Source organism: Emys orbicularis, chromosome 25 (assembly GCF_028017835.1).
Source record: "Emys orbicularis isolate rEmyOrb1 chromosome 25, rEmyOrb1.hap1, whole genome shotgun sequence".
In the NCBI taxonomy this organism is placed as follows: Eukaryota; Metazoa; Chordata; order Testudines; family Emydidae; genus Emys; species Emys orbicularis.
The window spans coordinates 15787835-15808559 of record NC_088707.1 but is presented as its reverse complement, the minus strand read 5'-3'; the positions used below and the strand labels follow the sequence as shown (position 1 = coordinate 15808559).

Below are 20725 nucleotides of genomic sequence, written 5' to 3'. Positions count from 1 at the left end.
TATCAGAGCACCTCTCTGTTTGCACAGCTGTCTCCTCACGCCCCCCTCAGCGGCAGGGCTGGTAACCCCACTGCTCAGAGCGGGCTGAGGCGCCGACACACTAAGTGACTCACCCAAGGAGTATGTGGCAGAGCAGGGAATTGAATCCTGGTCTCCCCTGTCCTAGGCCAGAGCCCCAACCACTAGGCCATCCTTCCTCCTCCATTGCTCCCCTGTCTCTCCTCACCCATCTCCCAGGAGCCTAGCCTGCTCACCCTCTGGGCCTTTCCTCAGCTGCGCCTTTCAGACCTCCGCTCTCCACAGCCTTCACTCCTCAACAAGGGCAGCCAGGAGCAGCTGCTGGATCTCTGACAGGGGGAGCAGGAGCAGCCGACCTCTTCCTCCTGTAGTGGCCCTCCCACCTCACTGCCTCCTGGCAGAGCATACCCTGAGCTCTGCCTGTCAGCTCGGGGAGTAGCTGTCTTGCCCCCCAACATGGGGCTCTTGCTCCCCGCTTTCCCTGGAGCTACAGGTTTCCTTGCTGCCTCCAAAAACCTCTCCATCAGGCTGCAAGTGCCTTCACTTTGGGGCCAGCCCCTCAGGCTCCGCCCCAGCCGCCATCTTAGCACTATTCCACCCACCGCTATCCCCTGCCAGCCCCCTGCCACCGCCTCTCCTCAGCCTCTTCTCCACTCTCCTGCTGACCTCCTTCCGCCTATTCCCAGCCTTCCTCCCACCTCCCCAGCACCCTCCTGCCTCCCCCCTGGGCTCAGTGTGGCCAGCATGCACAGGAGGGAGGGCAGCAGGACTGGGCTGGAGAGCTCGGCTGGCTGGGCATTTGGTACAAACCCCAGGGGGCTCATTCCTTGGGGGTCCATGAGCCCGGACCAGAGGAGCAGGGCTTGTGGTTAAGACCCTGAGTGGCTCAGCTGTTCTCCCGGGCAGCCCAGCTCACCGGGGCCGCTCAGAACAAACAGCAGCACCAGAGAGCCGAGTTCACGACACCCCAGTTATAACACACGTGGCAGCCTAATATTCGTATACCCTAAGGGCACATGCCAGCTCCCCACAGTCCCTGTACCCTGCTGGGAGCCGCTTATCTCCCTCTCTTCCCTAGCTCTGCTTCTCCATCTGCAGGGAGAGCCCTGTTTATAAAGGGCCCCAGGAGCCATCCTGATCAGCCTTCTAAAATGTCCGCCTGGCCTGGGCCTGCCTTTCCCAGCCAGCCTGGTGAGAGTGCTGCGCCAAGCCCGGGCAGGCTGGGAATAAATGCCCCCCGATGGCCAGCGCTAGGCTCCAGCTGGCAGTTGGCCCACCACAGGTGAGGGGCTATTTGAGGGTTTGTTCTCTCTCCCTTCCTGGTGGCTGTGTTTTATAGGAGCAAACACAGGACGGGGGAGGTTTAGCCGGGGGTTAGGGGGTGAAGGAAGGGCATGGGGGGGGAGAACAAAGGGGACCAACTAATTGGTCAGGCAGCCGTTCCCCTTCTGGAATGAAAAGCTGGGCCATGTTACTGAGGGGGTGGCACGGAGACAACAGGGGTTATCCTGGGTCACTTTTCCTGCTTCCCTCAGACCCAAACCACTGAACTAGGCAGTACTGGATTGCCCTATGTGCTCAGTGCCCAGTCTGCCCGGCTGCTTGGGGAACCCGCCCTGGCTGTGTGTGCCTCCTACCCAACTGGAGACACCTGGGGCCTCATGTGCAGAAGTGCTGAGCACTCCCAGCTGTAGCTGAAAGCAGTGGGAGCTGTGAGTGCTCAGCGCCTCTGGAAAAACAGGCCCTTGGTGGCTGTAGCTGAGCACCCAGGAACAGAGGCCCCAGCAATTCATGGATACTTTTGCAAACGTTGGCCTTGCTCTCCTTGTGTCTCAGTGAACCCATCTGTAAAATGGGGGTAATGCTATCTCACCTTGTATTGCTACGGTGAGTTCAGGACTGGTTTGCAGTACTCCATTTCTGCAGCCATGAGCACTACAGAAAAGCCTAGGAGGAAATGAATAATTCTGAATTTAGTGCAGCATTTGAAGGGTGTGCAGTAAACAAGGCCTGGGGCTGCGTATTGAACAAGGCCGCCCAGAGGGGGGGACAAGTGGGGCAATTTGCCCTGGGCCCCGCAGGGGCCCCGCGAGCCCTGGCCCGGCGGCGGTCCGGGTCTTCGGCGGCATTTCGGCAGCGGGGGGCCCTTCAGTCACTCCAGGTCTTTGGCGGCGGGGGGCCCTTCAGTGCTGCCGAGGACGCGGAGCGACTGAAGGGCCCCCCACCGCAGAAATGCTGCCGAAGACCCGGACCGCTGCCAGGTGAGTACAAGCGCCGCAGCTCCCCCGCTTTGCTCCAGGCCCCCTGAATCTTCTGGGTGGCCCTGGTATTGAATGAGGAGGCGAAAAAGAAATAATGAACTGCTATCTAATCCACTGGGCACTGAATGAGCCCAGGGTCCTGTGGGGAAAACAATAGTCTGTGATTAAAAACTACATCCTGATGCGTGTGGGCCCAAATTAAGGTTGCATGGGCAACCTTTACTCGGGCATTTCCTGTCTTTTGAGCAACTGACTGTGCACCTTTGATATTCGTGTTAATGTAGATTTTTGCTTATAGTTAAGGCTACGATTATGTCATGCCTTGACTTCCATTGACCTCTGTGACATTTTCTGCCCCAGGGCTGGAACTCCCAGCCAGCCCCCCAACAGATCCCAGCCCCTGCCCTGGAGGGAACCCCCTGCATCTGCCCAGCCGGGAGGGGCGGTGGGGGAACCCCCCGCAGCAGCCCAGCTGTTGCGGGGGACCCCCCTGAGCGTCCAGCTGCCCTGGGGGGCAAGGGGACCCCACAGTAGCCCAGCCCCTGCAGGCAGGGGAACCCCAGAGCTCCTACTCACCGCAGCGGTGGGGAACCCTGGACCCTCAGCAGCAGTGGGTGCTGAACCCACCTCTCCATCTTATCAGGGATGTTTTCAGTGAAAGTCAGGGACAAGTCATAGACTTCCGTGAATTTTTGTTTATTGCCCATGACCTGTTCATGACTTTTACTAAAAATATCCGTGACAAAAACTTAGCCCTATTGATAATATAATATAACCATGCTTTATTTAACTTCTTTGCCATTCCAGTGCCATGTGTCATCTGGGAATGGAATGATTTTAGATGCCATTCTAGCTGCCTCTTTTTAGGGAGTCTGGAGAAACTGCAGTCTGAAGCTGGCTTGTTTGCAAGCTTAGATCAGCTTTAGCATGCTAATGTCTTGAGAGTTTAGTCCATGAGTCAGCCTGCATGTCTCCTCAGAATATTGTGTTCAAAAGCTCTCCTGCAGTGAGGCCTTTGTTTGGCTTAAATCTGGTTTTCCTGTCTTCGCTGCTTAGATGATGCCTTTTACACTAATCCTGGCTGTCAGTGCTGTGATTCTGTGTGTCAGCGAAACAATACAGCAGCTATGAAATCTGCTTTCACCATTACTAACAAAATGAACGCTGAACTTTCAGTATGAAGCTCTGGAGTGGCCTATGTAGTTAGCTGGTCTGGCCCCACGGACCTTGTGTGCCGTATTAGCTCTATTCTATAAAACAACTGCAAGACTGCGCCAAACCGTTTAAAAAAGAGATCTTGGCTGTCAGCTCTCTTTGAGGGCAAAAGGATAAAAGATGCTTGGTGTTTCTAGGCCAAGTGGTTTGTTGAACGGACTAATCCAAAAAAGATTGTGGCCCTGATTCAGTCTGGCCCTGGAGCACATGCTTAACTTGAAACATGTGAGTCATTGAATTTAGCGGGGCTATTCCCATGCTTAAGATTACGTGTGTGCTTAGGTGCCTTGCTGAGTCAGGGCTGAGGAAAGTTTTGCAAAAGTGAAAACCTCCAGCCACATGGTACTTTTCTCCCCCCACTTCATTTCCCTGTGTGCACCCTCCAGTTTGCTGGGTGGAGAAGCTACAGATTTGTGCCTAAATTCTAATTGGAATTTGTCTGCCCCGTCTGCAGACTCAGGCAAATGTTGCTGAATGGGTTGTTGCTTTGCCCATGTTTTACTCTGGAGTAGGTCTCCTCCGGGTGTATTGAGCCACCCCCGTGCCCCGGGAGACGCTGTTTCTGAAAATCTAAGGGAGAGCTCTTCAGTGGCTTTTGAGAACTTGTTCAGCGTTTTCAGCTGGTTGTTGCTGACCGGTAAATCAGAGAGCTGGTGTGAACTCATACCCTTGCACATGCAGCTCCTCTCAAAGAGGCATGATTGTTGGTTTCTTTTTTTAACCAAATCACCACATTAGTGCAACACAAGATCGACTAACGCACACGCTGAGTTTCCGATGGGAACTTTAACTCTCCACTGTCACACGGCTGGACTGTTGTAACCCGGCCTCCTGCCAGGCGCGGCTGGGTGTGCGGCAGGTCCAGTCCCCTAGAGAGGTTGGGTAGTGCACTGGGCGCACCGGGAACAGAGGCGAGTGCTGCAGGTGCTCCAGGTACTGGGCTTGTTGGTGGATTCCCGTGACCACTCGCACGTTCCAGGTGACGGAGGATTCCTTCAGGAGGGCTGCCAGGAACAAGCTGCCAACTCCATGGGCACCAGGACTGCAACAGTCAACGAATGCCACCCCCGTTCCTAACCCAGCCCCTAAGGGCAGCCCCCTGAAGGGGTCAAGGGTAACTGTGTTCCGTGCAGCTCCCCAGACTAGTCTAGGGCCACGCCTCCCATTGGCCTGTTAAACCCAGGGTTGTGAGTTCAATCCTTGAGGGGGCCATTTAGGGATCGGGCAAAAATCTGTCTGGGGATTGGTCCTGCTTTGAGCAGGGGGTTGGACTAGATGACCTCCTGAGGTCCCTTCCAACCCTGATAGTTTATGATTCTGCAGTTCTTTTTTTATGAAGCAATGCCAACACGCACACCCTGGCCTGCAGAGCCAACCCATGGCCGGCTCTTTCGTCTGCACTCTCGCTGCGGCCCATTCACCCACGCTGTCCTGCTGTCACACCCTGCAGCTGCCCCCACGCCTCCTGTTCCCTGGCAAGCCACAGGCTGCTTCCTTGCCTGCCACTGGCTCCCTGACCGCCCCATGGTAGCTCCTTTTCCTATAGGGGTTATGGAGCCCTCTGCAGGCTGGATGCTGAGCTGGATAGAGGCGCCCTCAACTGGCTGCATCCTTTCCCTGCAGCTGAGCCAAGTGCAGTACAGTGTTTTTCAGTCCTTAATATGTGCTCTATTCTTTGCCAGTCCCCAGATGGTGTTTGTCTCACTTTCCTCCTGGGAGGTGGGAATTTAACAGTCCTCTGTGTAGATGAGACTTTTCTGGCTCTGGAGGGAATCTTTAGAAAAGCAAATCTTTGAAGGTGGGTTAAACGTTGGCTCTTTCCCCTCGATCCAACCTAGTCCCAGAAGTTACTGCTCAGATTTTCGCCACCAGCGAGCCACTTTTAGAAGCGTGAATGCAGCCGCCAGGTTGCAAGAATATGTAAAATGTCAACAAATAACTAATTATGCATAACTTGAAACTTGTGTAACCACGGCAACCCTTCCGCCCCACAAACCCCAACAGGAAACGTGTGAAAGGCTCAGGCCCATATCAGGGCAGGTTTGGGGAAGTCTCTCTCCTCTCTCGATTGGCCTCTCGCTAGGGGCCAGTTCCCTTTGCTTTGCTGCTGTGACGCTCCTGCCCGCCAAAGCGCCCGCGCTCGCTCCTCTTCGTGGTCCCGGGGGCTGGAAGATGGACACCCATGCTCCTAAAGCGCTGCCCAGAACTCGGAGCAGGCTCTTGCGTTTGTTCAGCTCATCCCAGGTGCGGAAGCGTAGATCTTAGCCAGCAAGAAAGAGTAACTGTCGCTTATGGGCTAAGCCGAGGGCGCAGCATCCTACCGCTCAGCACTCGCAATACCCTGGAGTGGGCTTCAGTCGACGGGCTCAGGGGATCGGGCTCAAATTGTAAACGTGTCTTGACGTGGCTGGGGGCTCTGCTATAGGTCTGTGACAAAGGGTGACGGAGATGGGAATCATGTTACGTTGTGGAGGGTTCAGTGAATCGCCCCAGAGACTGATGTTGAGTCTGTAAATAGTTTGTCTCCATCACCGGTTTGGAAAGGAAGAGGAAGTAGGTAGCATGTTGGTAAATATAGCCAGCAACACTGACGGGGGGGACTGTGGCAAATGGGGCCTGGAGAGGAATAGTATCCTGGGCCTAAAATAATTCAATGAGTTTCAACTGGGCAGAATCAACCCAAGCTACAGAATGCCCAAGAGAGGGGAGAGGCTGGGAAAACGGTGATTGCTATGGGAACCTTTGGTGGGGACCTTGTGGTCAGGGGCTGCTCTACCTCTAGGCAGCTGCCGCAGGTGGCAGATTTCTGGGAGGAGTGGGGGTGGGGGTTGGTTATTTTGAGTGCTTGGCTGGTGAAATTTGCAGTGGCGCCTGAAGGACTGCAACAGTGGGGAGGGGGGGCGACCAGGCCAGCTCTGAGTGACTGGTGCTGTGACGCGGTACATGGGGTCACAGCACCACTCCAGCTGGCCCAGCTGCCCTTCCATCATGTGTGAGGGGTGGCTGGGCCAAGGTAAGGGGCAATACAGTTACACCTCCCAGCTTCAGTCAGGGGTCAAGGGGGGCACCTGCCCCCCCTCCCCCCCGTTGTCACACCTCTGCTGAGTTCAGGTTCTCATATGTGGGGAGCAAAGATTCCAGCACCAAGGAGGGGGTGTCACACTGAAGTTCTGCCTAGGGCAGCAGGTTGGCTTGAGCAGCCTCCGAGTTTGGTCTAGCCAGCGGATGGGAACAGGGTGCCAGGTGAGAGAGGTGGCTTCTGTTCCTGGCTCTGCCTGTGTGAGTGTGAGCAAGTCACCTCCCTGCTCAGTGCCTCAGTTTCCTCACCTGCCCTTTGGCTGGGTTCTCAACTGAGACTGCTGGCTCTGTGTGTGTGTACCGTGGGAGATGGGCGTGAGACGCTGCGGGGCAATCAACTCTCGGTGTTTCTGTGTGAAAACTTTGTACCCATTATAGCTCCAATAACACATATGATCATAGAACTACAGCGATCACAAGGAGAAAACAACTGTCTGCGTCTTATCAGCTCATTTCCTTTGGACATGTGACAGCAGTTTACCTGAAGCCAGTTAGTTTCCTGGTACAGTCAATAAGCCAATCTTCCCTCTTGCTCAGATGACATTTAACAACGCCACAGGGGCGTGGTGGGAAAGCTTTATATGTTTGTAGTAGGAAAATTTAAAATTTCCTGCAATTGAAAGGGGATTTATCAGAAAGTTGACAATGTTCTGAGGTTGTGCATTCCCTGACTTTCCAGAGGGAACTGCACATTTTTCACGTTCCATTAAATTGGGCCAAAATGTCCAAATTTGGATGATTAAATCTAGATATGTAAAGAAGCAGTCTGGTTTGGCACCAAAAAAGTGACCCTGCTTTAACTACAAGTGTGCGGATTGGTTGGGTTTTTTTAAATCAATTTGGTGAAACCTGTACAAATGCAAAAGGATGCTGGCCCCACCTCAGTCTGCTGCCTGGGACCCATTGCTGGATTATCTGAGCACCTCACAATGCTCCCCTCCCCCCACGAGGCGAGGCAGGGCAAGGCTATTCTCCCCTTGCTCCAGATGGGAGCTGAGAGAAATTAAGTGACTTGCCCAAGATCACACAGTCTGTGGCAGGGAAGAGAATTGAACTGAGCTCTCTCAAGTGAGGGCTCTAACCCCTGGTCCAGCCTTCCTCTTCTGCCCTTCCCTTTCATGCATAGGAAACAGCCCAATTACAGGAGCAGGTGCTGGGTTTTTATTGTGTGCAATACACTGCTTTTACACTGCCTTACCATGCCACTATTTTTAGACCTCAAGTGCAAGTGTAGCACTGTGTAGTTTTTGCCCTGTGTACTCACAATAATGGATCTCTATCCAGCTGTATCTCTAGTGACTTTATCGATATTCCTTCTGTAGAAGGGGTTTTGTAGTGTCATTTTGTCCCCAGATATGTACAAAGTATGTTTTGCAGCAAAAATAGCTCCGCGTTAAGGGGGCTAGTTTGAGCTCCTCCACTGGCTACAATGCCCCCTGAGGGCGGTTGTGCTGAGCAGGGATAGCCAGACTGCAGCACTCTCTCGCAATGCCCTCTCCACCCTGGGGGGCCAGGAGAAGGTGAGGTAGAGCTTGTGGTGCCCACTGGGGGGGCAGGCAGGTGGAGGGCTGGCTGTGTGGCCTGGGAGACTGAATGAATGGCTTGGCAGTGTAGGGCTGTGAGTGAAGGCTCCAAAACTGCGATGTTGGGGCTCTCCTGGGGGGGCCTGGGAAGAGCCTGGTGCAGCAGTGGGGGAAGGGAGTGAAACCTGGCATGCCCCATGAGGATGTGTTACAGAGGTGAGTACCGGACTCTTTCCCATGGCTGGAGTTCAGGGTTGGGGAGGCTGAGTTGCCAATGGTTACAATTCCATCATGAGTCTCATGACGGTGTTTGTTTGGTTTTTAAAGCCCCAGCTCCTGGAGTCTTGTGAGAGCTCAGTTCTCATTGACATCAGAGTGAGTTCCTAGGTGGAGAAAAGCTGGAAAACATGACCCCCAAGGGCTCGAAACCCAGAAGGTCCTCGGGCCACAGTATTTATAATCTTTTAAACTCATGACTTTTGGGGCCTGGCTCATGGGTTTGGGACACGTGGGCTTAGCAGTCCCGGGAGGGAGCCTGGCCTGACAGTGCAGCAATGTCCCTCTGGCAGCCAGAGCCCTGCCATGAGTTCCCAGAAACCCTGGCTCCGTCGGCTGTTCTCCCCACCACGGCCGGCGCATTTCTGACGGTCCGACCAGAATGCTCTCGCCATCCCTGCCCAGACCCCACCCACGTCGTCTCCTGCCCAGTGCTGCCATCCCAAATCCACCCTGACAGACTGTGGTCCCGATCTCTCCCCAGGCCTGCCAGGAGGAGGAGAAGAACCCCACCCCAGTGTATGTGAACATACAGGAGCTCCGGCAGCAATCAGCAGCCACTGACCCCTCCCCACCCCAGCACTGCCCTAGCAGTGTCCTTGCGGACTGGGAGACCCATACGGACACGGGCAGTGGGCACTTGTTCTACTACAACTCTGTGACGGGCGAAACCACCTGGGATTCCCCGTTCGGGTGCCCAGAAGATGGAGTGAGTCCTGCTCCCTCTCCCTCGCCATCTCTTGCCCCCAGTCCCGCGGCGGCCGAATGGGGCCAGTATGTGGATGATGCCAGCGGCGAGGTGTTTTTCTATAATTCGGTAACGGGTGAGACATCGTGGGAGCCGCCTCCGGCTGCGGACGAGCCCAGCACCCAGGAGATGCAGCCTGCAATTGCACAGTACGGACCCATGGACCAGAGGGTGAGCCACCAGGAAGAGCAGGAGTGAGAGAAAAGCTGGCTGGTCCAGGAGGGGGGCACAAGGGGGAGCCCAAGCCAGTAGCTCTGGGGAGCGCGGGGTGATGGCTGGGTTTGGTGAAGTGCAGAATGGAACAGCGCCGACCGGGCGGGTAGATTCTTGGTGCTGATCTGGGGAATAACCCAGGGAAGTGCTGGGGATCTCCAGGATCCTGCTGGATTCTCTCCTCTCTGCGAGGGGGTCTGGGGAGCGCACCCTGGCGGGGCACAGGGAGCGTGGGGGGAGGCAGAGAGGTGCGCAGAGGTGACCTCTCTTACGTTCTCAGCCGCCGACTCCGGAAACGGACTATCCGGACCTGTCCCCTGAGGAGCTGGACGGTTACCCGGAGGAGGACTATTCTCCGGTGGGGTCCTACGAGCAGAGCACCTACCCTTACCTTCTGCCAGGGAGATCCCCCAGGCACTCGGCAGAGCTGAGCCCCTCTCCAGGCTGGTGCAGCCAGAACAACCCCGAGGGGCAAGCCTTCTACCCTGACCATTATGCCTCGGACACGGTACGGAGCTGGTGGGGGAATGGGAGTCATTGGAGGGGGACGAGAGCCAGGCAGGACGTATGGGGTTTGAAAGGAGAGGAAATGGAGCCTGATGGCTCTTGGGGAAGAAGTTGGGGTGGAAGTGGAGTGGGGGGGAGGGGTGAAGGGGAGTGGGGACAGCACAGGGAAGGGGAGGATGACGTGTGCTGGAGACTCAACCTGCCCTTTTAATGATCTGGCAAGCCCCTGGGCTGTGGAGGTGGCGGAGGGGCACCTGGGGAGAGAGGCCGAGAACAGACTGGCCCGGCGTCCGTGCGGGGCACAGAGCTGTTCCCCAGGGAAGGTGGGCGCAGTCCGCCCAAGCGCTGGATTTCCCCAGAGGTTCTCAGCAGTGAGGGGGCAGGAGCGAAGGAAGCGGGTGCCACCAGTGGCAGGGCGGGGAGTGAGAGAGTTCAGCCGGCTCGGTGGGAGTGAAGGAGTGTCTGTGCAGAGCGGCGGGGCTGGGGGCTGAGAGGAGTCTGGGGGGCGACGGCTGAGGAGTTCCCAGCATTAAAGGGCTGATGCTCAGGAGCTCTGGGGCAGCAGGGCTGGGTGAGGAGAAGGCTGAGGGCTCGATGTGGGGGGGAGGGGCTGGCGCCTTGGGCTTCTGATCTCAGGAGGGGCCTCTAGGCACGACTGGAAAACCCACAAATGACGTGATGAAAGCACCAGCCCCAGGGCGTGGGGCCAAGCTGGAGGCAGCAACGTGAGAGGGGAAGGGGGACGATTGGGCTTACAGGCAGCTGGAGGGCACTGTGTCAGGGTGGGTGATGGAAGAGCTGGGAGGGTAGAAGTTCCCCACACACCCTGTGGTGGGGCTGGGGTGGAGGGCGGGAGCCCACGATCCCGAGGGAGCAGCTGTGGCAGGCTGGCGCTTGAGGGCGAGCCAGGAGGGAAGCCCTGCAGTGACAGCTGCCCACTAGGGGGCAGGATCCCACAGCCGCCCAGCACTGCCGCTGCCAAACGTGTGTTCGTGGGTTTCCAGGCCAGAAGGGACCATGTTGACCCTCCCATCCATCCTGCATGGCCCAGGCCAGAGAACCTTCCCGCGGCAAGGCCAGAACTCCTGCCGGAGCGAGAGCAGTGGGGGTGCCCCGAGACCTTGGGCCCCCGCGCTGGGTGCTGTATGTGCACGTACCAAACATGGGCCCTGCCCCCGAGACCACCTAGTCTGGGGCTCTGCCTAGCCTGGAGTTCCGAGCTGGGGCCGCTGCCCCAGCACAAGCCCCATATCGCTCCAGGGCAGCCAGTCCGTGCTGTGGGATTGCAGCTGTGCCCCCCCCTGCAGGGACAGGGCCTAGGACAGAGCTAGTAAGCAAAGTAACGCCGAGCCCCTTGAGGGTGGGGTGGCTTTACACAGGCTGGCCAGGCAGAAAAAGCAGCTGCGCTCCATGGGAGCTTTGAGGTGGAGCCGGCCCCTGCTCCTGGGGGGATACAGGGCTCCCTGCAAACACTGGCGTTCTCCAGCCCAGGGAGGGGCTGTGCCGAGGGGAGCCTGCCCCACCCCAGCACTGTTCCGTAGTCTCTGCACGGGGCCTGCTCAGCGGAGCTAGTGGCAGATACTTTTAAAGCAAACCCTCCTTTCCCTGCCAGGTGCCCGGCTTGCGGGGCCATGTGGCTGGGGCTGGGCTGGAGAACGGGCTGGCCAGTGATATCAGGGTTTCTGCCTGCTAAGCTCAGGGCAGTCATATCTCACGCCACAGGCTGTGCCCTGAGCCTCGCAGAAATTCTCACGCTAGCCGGGGGTTGGCCTCTGAGCCCTCAGGTACTGGCTACAGTATGAAGACGAAGGCCAGGCATGGTGGGTTTGCTTTGCCCGCTGCCACCCTTGGTCAGGGAGTGATTCACTCCAGCCAGCAGAGTGACGCCAGAGGGCACAGAGGAGGTGTCAGGAAAGTGGAGGACAGCATGGCCTGTGGGCAGGGCACTGGCCTGGCATGCAACAGACCTGGGTTCTATTCCCAGCTCTGCCCTGCTGGGTGACCTTGGGTGAGTCCCTGCTCCTCGGCTGCTTCTGTCCCCTCTCCTCCCAATCTTGGTGTGTTCAGAGGAAGTTCTCTACTGTACAGCTCCCAGCACAATGGGGTTTGCTGGCTGGGGCTCTCAGCGTTGGTGATAAATACAGTTTGTGACTAACTGGTATCTGCTTTCAGGTCTCTGTGCCAGGGGGCCGCCGGAGAGCGAGCAGTGGGTCCAGCCAGGACAGCAGCCCCTTTGCCAGCTGGCACAACTCTATGCCGGCCATCCTCATCCAGAAAGAGGAGAAGGTGAGGGAGATGGCTGGGCTCATTTTGCTAATGGGGTCATGCTGGCTTCTTTGGAGCTGACAGCAGATCTGACTTTAACTCTGCCCTTTGGTGCCGTTCCCCAACAAGTTCTGTTCACCTGCCTGGGTCCCGGGGGGGGGGCACCCATACGGCCGGGGCCGGGCAGCTGTTGTAGTGGCCAGGCTGGCTAACTCAAGGGGTACTGTAGCTGTGGAGCAATTGTGACCATAAAGGACAGCTGCAGGGATCCCCAGACTCCTGACCCCACCCTGTCAGCGGGCAGCCACTGGGCCTCGGGTCAGGGAGGTGCTGTAGCATGTGCCTGACTTGAAGCGCGTGGGTCACCTCCTGGATTTCAGTGGGCCTGCTCGTGTGGGCTTCCAACTAAGCATGTGCTCCGAGCACTTCCTGGGGCAAGTTATTTTCCTGGTGAGCTTGTGATCCAGATGCCCAAGTGAAAATCCATGGGCGTTTCCCGGGTGCTTACCGGGCGGGGAGGGAGATGGCACCAGGGCACTAGAACGGTGCATTGTGGCCACTCCAGCAGTGGCCCTGATGATCGGCTGTTTGAAAGCCAGTTTCCCTTGGAAATGCTCACGGAGCAGATTTAAACCCTGACTTATCTTTGATTTCAGTTCAAAAGCCTGGACAAGGCCGGAGTTCTTTACCGGACAAAAACAGCTGATAAAGGAAAGCGATTACGGTAAGAGAGTCTCAGCGTGACAAGCACCAGGGCAGACTTCCGACTCGCTGGCCTTCCACAGAGCAGACAATAATTCCCAGAACAGAGCTTTTAGAGCAATGTCCAACCTTGATTTAAAAATGATCAGTGATTCTCCATCACTGACAACCCTCGGTGGCTAATGACCTTCCCTGTTGAACATTTTCACCTTCTTTCCAGTCTGTTGAATGGATCCAGGGGACGTGCTGCTGTGGGGTATGGTTGGAGATGGGAGTAAAAGCCTCTGGGCGCCTGGCGGTGTGTTACTAACAGTGCTGTAGGCAAGGAATAAAGGAGACTTTTCCCATAACTTCTTATTTCCCTGCTTTGAAGGTTTGGGGGGGCTGGGGGTTGTCCTGCTTGATCTTTCACTAAAGGGAGACAGGTCACTAATGAGTTGTTTGTGTTCACGCTATTAACCGCTCGGTCACAGATTTCCTGTGTGATCTTGGGGCAGGTCACTCAGGGTGTCGCTATGTTGCAACCAGGGGGTGACTGCAGCATGCACAGCCAGACCCAAGCTAGGTTGGATCTTGCTAGCCCAAGTGCCAAGAGCAGCGTGTTCTCCAGTGCTGGAGAGCCACTCAAGCCAGTACTCAGGGTACGGGTGGGATCGTACAGCCTGCGCTGAAGTCTGTTCTGCCCCGGGCTTCGCTGCTGTTGGTACCTGGGCTAGCTAATTAGAGGTAGCTTGGGTCTGTCTATGCGTGCTGCAGTCACCCCCCGCCGGCAGCGTGGACGTGTTCCATGCGTCTCTCGGTGCTGCAGTTCTCCATGTGTGCAATGTGGTGGTAGCCGCACCCCACAGGCCTGTTCAGATACTAGAATGAGGTGGGCCCTGGAACCACCTGAGCCAGGGAGACGAAACTAGGAAAGTCTCAGCCAGTCCTGCTCTTTGAGGGTGTTGCCACCATTTTTGATGCATTCTGCAAATTTCTCCAAATTTGGCAAGATCCAGCCTCCATTCCAAGACGAGACTGAGGAGGGATTTGCTCTCCTGCTATGGCCCTTATACATCACTGCACCATCCTCCAGGGGCCAGGACAGTCACGGAGCTGACTAGGGGACAATTCCCCCAGTACAAGTTCTGTGCAGGGGTTTGTCTCCTGGGCGCTTACCCCTGGCCCATCCCCACACACAACTCCCATACCCAAGTGGGGTGCAGCTTTCAACTCGGCCTAGCTGGCCCATTGGGGGTCTTGGTTACAGCCCTGGGTCTGGTAATCCGCCCACACAGAAGCCCTCCAGCGCCTTCCCACAATTCCCTCCTGTGTGCCCACAAGGGCAGAGGATCACAGAGCGGCTCAGTGTAGTGCGGCACAATGAACCGGGGGCTGCCCCCCTGAAATCCTAGTGACACGCACTGGGCAATGCAGCACCACTGAGGTCCCAGTGACGCCGGCAGGGCTTTGCAGCCTGGCTGCTCACACCTGGGCTAGGCCAACCCGGAGCTGATCCCCCAGACTAGCTCTGCGGTGTAGACCCGGGGGCTGCAGTATCCCAGCTCACTGCTCTGGGGACTCACTGCTGGCTGAAGAGGGGCCCATGGGTAGTCCTGGGGGGGGGGGGGGGGCAGAACCTAGAACAGCTCCCAGCTATTATGCAGGAGGTCAGACGAGATTATAATGGTCCCTTCTGGCTTTGAAATCTATGCACCTGCTTTTGCAAACATTCACGTTTTGAGCAGAACTTGCCAGGAGCTCCCTGCCCCAGCCTGAGCAGCCTGCGGTGGGATGCAGGGTTAGGTAGATAATGTTCATTTGGGTCTAACCTCCCCTCCTCTACTGGTAAGTTTTCCAGGCCGCCCAGCCTCCCGGACAGCAAAGGACTGTGCCAGCATCTGGCCACAGACCAGCAAACTCTGCACTTCTCCCTGCGTACAGCTCCGAGCACAGGGAGGAGGATTTTGATGTAGAACTCCCGGACCAGCCAGCAATGAAGGAACCATTGTCTCCTTAGGAAGTGAGGAGGCCATTGAGGGAAGGGGCTGTGCCATGCGTAGGGCTGCCCCCCACCTTCCCTTCCTCAGCTGGCACCATGAGAACAGGGTCCTGCCAGCGTAACCAACATCTGGGTTTAATGCTTTCCTCACCATTCCTCCCCCAGGAAGAACTGGAGCTCATCCTGGACTGTCCTGGAGGGGGGCAACTTGACCTTTTTTAAGGAGTCGAAGCATTTGTCTTCCAGCAGCTTGGTGAGTTGCCAGCCTTTGGCTACTGTCCTTGCTAGGCCCAGGTTGGGAATTGCTGACAGGCTGCAGGCTGCTCACCAGCACAATTTCCCAGCCCTTCCCTGTGCAGCCTCTGGCTTGTACCCTCCCTCCTTCATCACCCTGCAGGAGACGCTTCCCAGGTACCGAGCAAGCTTTCTGCAAGGAGCAAAGTGTGCAAGCAGACTCTGGGCCTGGCTGACTTGTCTCCCAATTGACCCTGAAAATAGTGGGACCATAGAATCCTAGAAGATTAGGGTTGGAAGAGACCTCAAGAGGTATCTAGTCCAACCCCCTGCTCAAAGCAGGACCAACCCCAACTAAATCATCCCAGCCAGGGCTTTGACAGTCAATTGACCAGTTGAATCCCGCTCTGGAATCTGAAATTGGGTGATGTTCCCTAGAGTGTGTGGCTTGCATTCAAAAGCCCCCTGTTCATGTGGCTTCCAGACCCCTTCTAGGTGCTGGATGCTAGTGGAGTGACTCAGCAGGGGAAGAGACAGAGCTGCTCTGCAAGGGCTGTTTTCCCCCTCCCGGATTAGTGTTTATAATAAGAGACGCGAGTAAGTTACCGCCAGCGACAAAGGAAACCCAGAACTCCCTCGCGTGGCCTTCGAGCTGTGGTCAGAGCCGCTCGAAATAGGGAAGGCTGCTCGCAGCACTGGTGTGTATTGTCACACAGCTCAGGGCTGGTGTGGGCTTGCAACACTTTTGGCGGCATTTTGCAGCAAGGGGAAGAGAATGAGGGCGAGAGAAGAAATGTATCTGCAAGGAGCTCCATGCCCCAAGCAGACCCCTAGCCAGATGCAGCAATGTTGACATCCACGCACAGTGCGGGGAGCTCTGTAGGGCCACATCCTATTCCTGCAAACTCCATCACTGAGGCTCAACCAGGGTGGAGAGCTGTGCTCATGTGGGGGGAAATTAATAAAAATGATGCATCCGGGGAGCCCTTCAGCCCACTGAAATGCCTGATGCAATTTCCTGACTGGTGGACGATGGGGGCTAGGATTTCAAAGGAACCTCAGGGAATAAGGTGCCAAATCCCCACTGAAATCTAATGGGATCTGGGTTCCTAACTGCCTTAGGGCTTGTCTGCCTGGGGAACCTGAGCAGAAGAGCAATTGTGGAACAGAAATGGCTAACCCAGGCTAGGTCTACACTACAGCGGGGGTCCGACCTAAGATACGCAACTTCAGCTACGTGAATACCGTAGCTGAAGTTGCGTATTTTAGGTCGGCTTACCTAGCGGTGAGGACGCGGGAAAGTCGACCGCTGCCGCGCTGCCGCCGACTCCGCTGCCGCCTCCTGCCGAGGTGGATTTCCGGAGTCGACGGCAGAGCGATCAGGGATCGATTTTACCGCGTCTTCACTAGACGCGGTAAGCCGATCCCCGATAAACCGATTGCTACCCGCCGGATCGGCGGGTAGTGAAGACAAAGCCCCAGAAAACGGCACTCTTCTTCTGGAATAAGAGAGTCCGTACAGGGAGTTAATCAGAAATAAATATTGCTCTTGCAATTCAAACCCTCCCTTATTCCGGATTAGTTCCCGAGGTATACTCGCTCTGTGGAAACTCCCCACCCATGAGGTTGGAGCAGACAGACTCTTTAATCCCCTGTGGAATAGCAAAGTGCCTGGGTATTTCACTGACATTTCCCAGTGGAAAGCTGTGTTCTATTAGAAAAACCCAGCAAACCACATGCACACCAGAGCCCTGACCCCCCCAGACACAAAACCGATAACCACGTGCCCAATGCCAGCATTACTGACGTACCAGAGAGAGCATCCAGGAAGGGGCGTTCCTCCCCTTTATGGGAGAATTCCGTGCTGGCCCCCTAGCCGTCACCACCTCCTCACTCAGGCCTTGGCTACACTTGCGAGTTACAGCGCTGTAAAGCCTCCCCCAGCGCTGTAACTCACTGACCGGCTACACTGGCAAGGCACGTACAGCGCTGTATCTCCCTGGGTACACTGCTGCGGGTACTCCACCTCCCCGAGAAGCGTAAGAGATACAGCAGAGTCGCTACGACTCTCCCCTGTGAGTGTGTACCAGGAATCAACCTGCAGCGCTGTACTGATCACCTTGTCAAGTGGCCAATCCTCTCCATTGTTGTGACCGGCTGCAGGAATGCGGAAGTGCCAGTTTCAAAGCTCGTACCACAGAGAAAAAGCAAATAGTTTGCTGTTTGCTTTGAGTGAGTGAATGAGTGAGCAGGGGGCCGGGAGTTCGGAACTTGCAAAATAGAGTGCTGACACGCTCCAAAAAGCACTCTCTCTCCCCCCACGCTCCCCGTCACACTCCACCCCCCACCGTTTTGAAAAGCACGTTGCAGCCACATGAATGCTGGGATAGCTGCCCATAATGCACCGCTCCCAACACAGCTGCAAATGTTGCAAGTGTGGCCACACCACTGCGCTGGCAGCTGTCAGTGTGGACAGACTGCAGCGCTTTCCCCACTCAGCTGTACGAAGACAGGTTTACCTCACAGCGCTCTACAGCTGCACGTGTAGCCAAGGCCCCAGATTGCTTCAGATGTGAGTTCTGCTCCCTCTGGTATTTAGGTCTAGGCTCCTTTAGGCACAGTTATAGTGGAGATGCAGCTTCCATCAACAAAAGTGTGGCTTTGCTGGTATAGCTTATACCAGTTCAAAATAAGCTCTCCCAGCAAAAGGACTTTTGGGCCAGTATAACTGTGTCCACGCTAGGGCTTTTGCCTGGATTAAAATGTCATAAAAAGATTGCATCCCTACCTGCAATTGCTAGCCAGGCAAAAGTTTCTAGTATTGCCCTAGGCTTAGAAATACTCGGGGCAATCTTGGTGTCCAGTCCAGGGGAGGGTTGAATTACATTTTTAATTATGGCCCATGAGCATCCGTTTAGAATTGAAAACTCCCCTCAGTGCACGCACATCGCCCGGTGACCTCACTGGGAGGCACAAATGAAATAGTCAGTTGTCATCACTGAGCTTTACCCCAACCCCTCTCCCTGAGGTGATTACTAGGGACCGGCAGAGTTCATTCTTCTCGGAGCTATTGTTTCAGGCATTCTGCAGGCGTCACTGCAAAGTCCCACCCTGCTTCTGCTGGGGTGGTTAACTGCAACCACGAGCAGTTTTGTTTTGAATGAAAGCTGAGATGCTGCAGAATGGGAGAGAGTTCCGCCACCTCTTGTGGCTTCATCCCAGGTCTCGTGATCTTTGATGTTTTTCTTAAAGCCCAACTCCTGCAAACATGATTAGGTGTAGGGTGACCAGATGTCCCGTTTTGAAAGGGACAGTCCAGTTTTTTGGGACTTTTTCGTATATAGGCATCTATTACCCCCCACCCCCTGTCCTGTTTTTTCACAGTTGCTATCTGGTCACCCTAATTAGGTGAGAATTTCAGCTTTCAGTTTTAAAAAAGGAAGTTTCTACTCTCGTGGTTGTGGAGAAAAAGCTGGGAAACACAACCCCAAATGGCTCCAGCACCCAGAGGCAAAGGAAAACACCCCACAGTAGTAGTATTTTAAACTCATGGTTTTTAAGCCAATCGGATGGTTTTTTGGAGCCTGACTCATGATCTTTGCCTGCTTGGGCTCAGTGATGCAGCAGATCTGCTGCAGGCTCGATCAACACACTGCGCCAATGGAACGAAACCGTATGAACCTCTGATCGGCTGGTTCTGGTACAACTGACTCTGGGCGAGGTGTCCTGTGAGAGGCACTCGGTGGCCGGGAGCCAAAAGGCCTAGATTCTAATCCCTACTCTGTGTTCCCATGGCATGGCCTGTCTCCACTGGCTAGCCCCCCTGATGGTCCATGGCAGTTGGAGTGTGGAGGGGCTGCCCTCTGCCAGCTCAGATGGAACGAGGAGCTGATCGGGGTCCTCTCATCCAGGGTTCTAGCCACCTTGTGCTGGGTCTGGCACCGGGCTGGGTTCCCCTTCATACCTGCAGCCATGTTGCCTATAGAGACCTGTGTCCCTGGCAGGAACCACACCAGAGGGGTGATGGCAGGAGGGCAGGACAGCGCTGGCTGTACCTGCCTCGGTCCGTCCATGCCCAGCTCTGAGCCCGATGGAAATGCCAAGGACAGACATGGGACCCCTGCCCACATGGCTGGTTTTATAGCCCATGTAGAGCAAACGTTCTCCACCCTGCGACAGCCTCGCTGCTCTGCTACTATGAACAGAGCCCAGTGTCTCCCTGGCGTGACCATCCTCTTTCCTTCCTCCAGAAACACCCTTCCATGCTGACCACACCCGAGCATACTGTGGATCTGCGGGGGGCTGCCGTGTCCTGGGCTCCCAAAGAGAAATCCAGCAAGAAGAACGTTCTGGAGGTGAGTCCGCTCAATGCAGCGTGGCTTTGGTGGGGCCGCAGGGCCAGGTGGGGGGAGAGATGTGTTGCCTTGGTAAAGAGGCTAAAACCATTGGAAACACCAAGGCCTGCTCCGTGTGCAAACTGGGTTAGTTAAACCCACACAGACCATGTGTAGATGCTTACTTTGGTTTAAAGGTGGTTTATTTTGGTTTAGCTGAACCCTGTTCCTGAATGACTTATGATTAGTCTGCATTACACAATCACCCCCCCCCCCCGCCCCAGCTGACAGCTCTGCTAGCAAAGCCCCTGGTGTAGATGCAACAATGCTGCCAGAAGAGCGTTCGGGGAGGTGGTGTGGCTATGCCGGCAGAAGAGCTCCATTTGCTGCATATCCACCAGCGACTCTGCTGGAGTGGCAATGTCGGCAAAGCTCTGTAGTGTCGACAAGCCCTGAGGTAAGGCACTGCTAGATCGGAATCGAAGGCCGTGTCTACACTACAGACCCTTGGCCGGTATAGCTGTGCCAGCAGAACCCTCTAGTGTAGACACAGCATCAGACAGCAGTTCTTCTCCCAGCATAGCTACACCACCTCCCCAAAGGCCATTAGCTACGGTGCGAGAAGCACTCTTCTGGGGGTATAGCTGTGTCTGCCCCAGGGGTTGGCTGGCATAGCCATGTCGGGAAGCGGGAGTGATTGTTTTAACACTCCTAACCGGGGCTGGATTAATGCAGGGGCTTTAGGGGCTGCAGCCCAGGGCTTCAGGCTAAGGGGAGCCCCACAAAAATAAATCCATAATTATAGACAATTCAGTGGTCACCAACCCATCGATCGCGATCAACCGGTTGATCCTGGAGCCTCTGCTAGTCAATCGTGACCTCCAGGATGCTAAAAGTCCAGCGGCGCAGCAGGGCTCAGGCAGGCTGCCTGCATGCCGTGGCCCCACACCACTCCTGGAAGCGGCCGGCTGCTTGCACGTCTCTGCAGCCCCTGGTCGGGGGGGGGGTGGGGGGATATGAACCGGCCAATGGGAGCTGCAAGGGCGGCGCTTGCGGGTGAAGGCAGAGCACGGAGACACGCTGTCCCCCTCCCCACAGGGGCGCACAGAGACGTGCCAGTAGCCAGCCGCTTCTGGAAGCAGCATGGGGCTATGGCAGGCAGGCAGGCAGCTCAGCTTGCCTGAGCCCTGCTGCACTGCCAGCCGGGAGCCTCCTGTGGTAAGCGCCTCCCGGTCGGAGCCTGCACCTCACACCCCCTCCTGCACCCCAATCCCCTGCCCCAGGTCAGAATCCCCTCCTGCACCCAAGCTCCCTCCCAGAGCCCGCACCCCTCACCCTCTCCTGCACCCCAACCCCCTGCCCCAGCCTGG

The 20725-nt window shown here is 56.1% G+C and overlaps 1 protein-coding gene across 1 annotated transcript in view; it reads left to right on the top strand.

Annotated features, from left to right (window-relative positions):
* The window catches only part of ARHGAP27 (Rho GTPase activating protein 27), a 59879-nt gene that overhangs the window by 23134 nt on the left and 16020 nt on the right, over positions 1 to 20725 (top strand). Inside the window, exons 2-7 of the mRNA XM_065422582.1 lie at positions 8856 to 9290; positions 9613 to 9840; positions 12012 to 12125; positions 12761 to 12828; positions 14953 to 15040; positions 19272 to 19376. Of these exons, the coding sequence (XP_065278654.1) occupies positions 8856 to 9290; positions 9613 to 9840; positions 12012 to 12125; positions 12761 to 12828; positions 14953 to 15040; positions 19272 to 19376 (1038 nt within the window). The remainder of the gene's footprint in view (positions 1 to 8855; positions 9291 to 9612; positions 9841 to 12011; positions 12126 to 12760; positions 12829 to 14952; positions 15041 to 19271; positions 19377 to 20725) is intronic.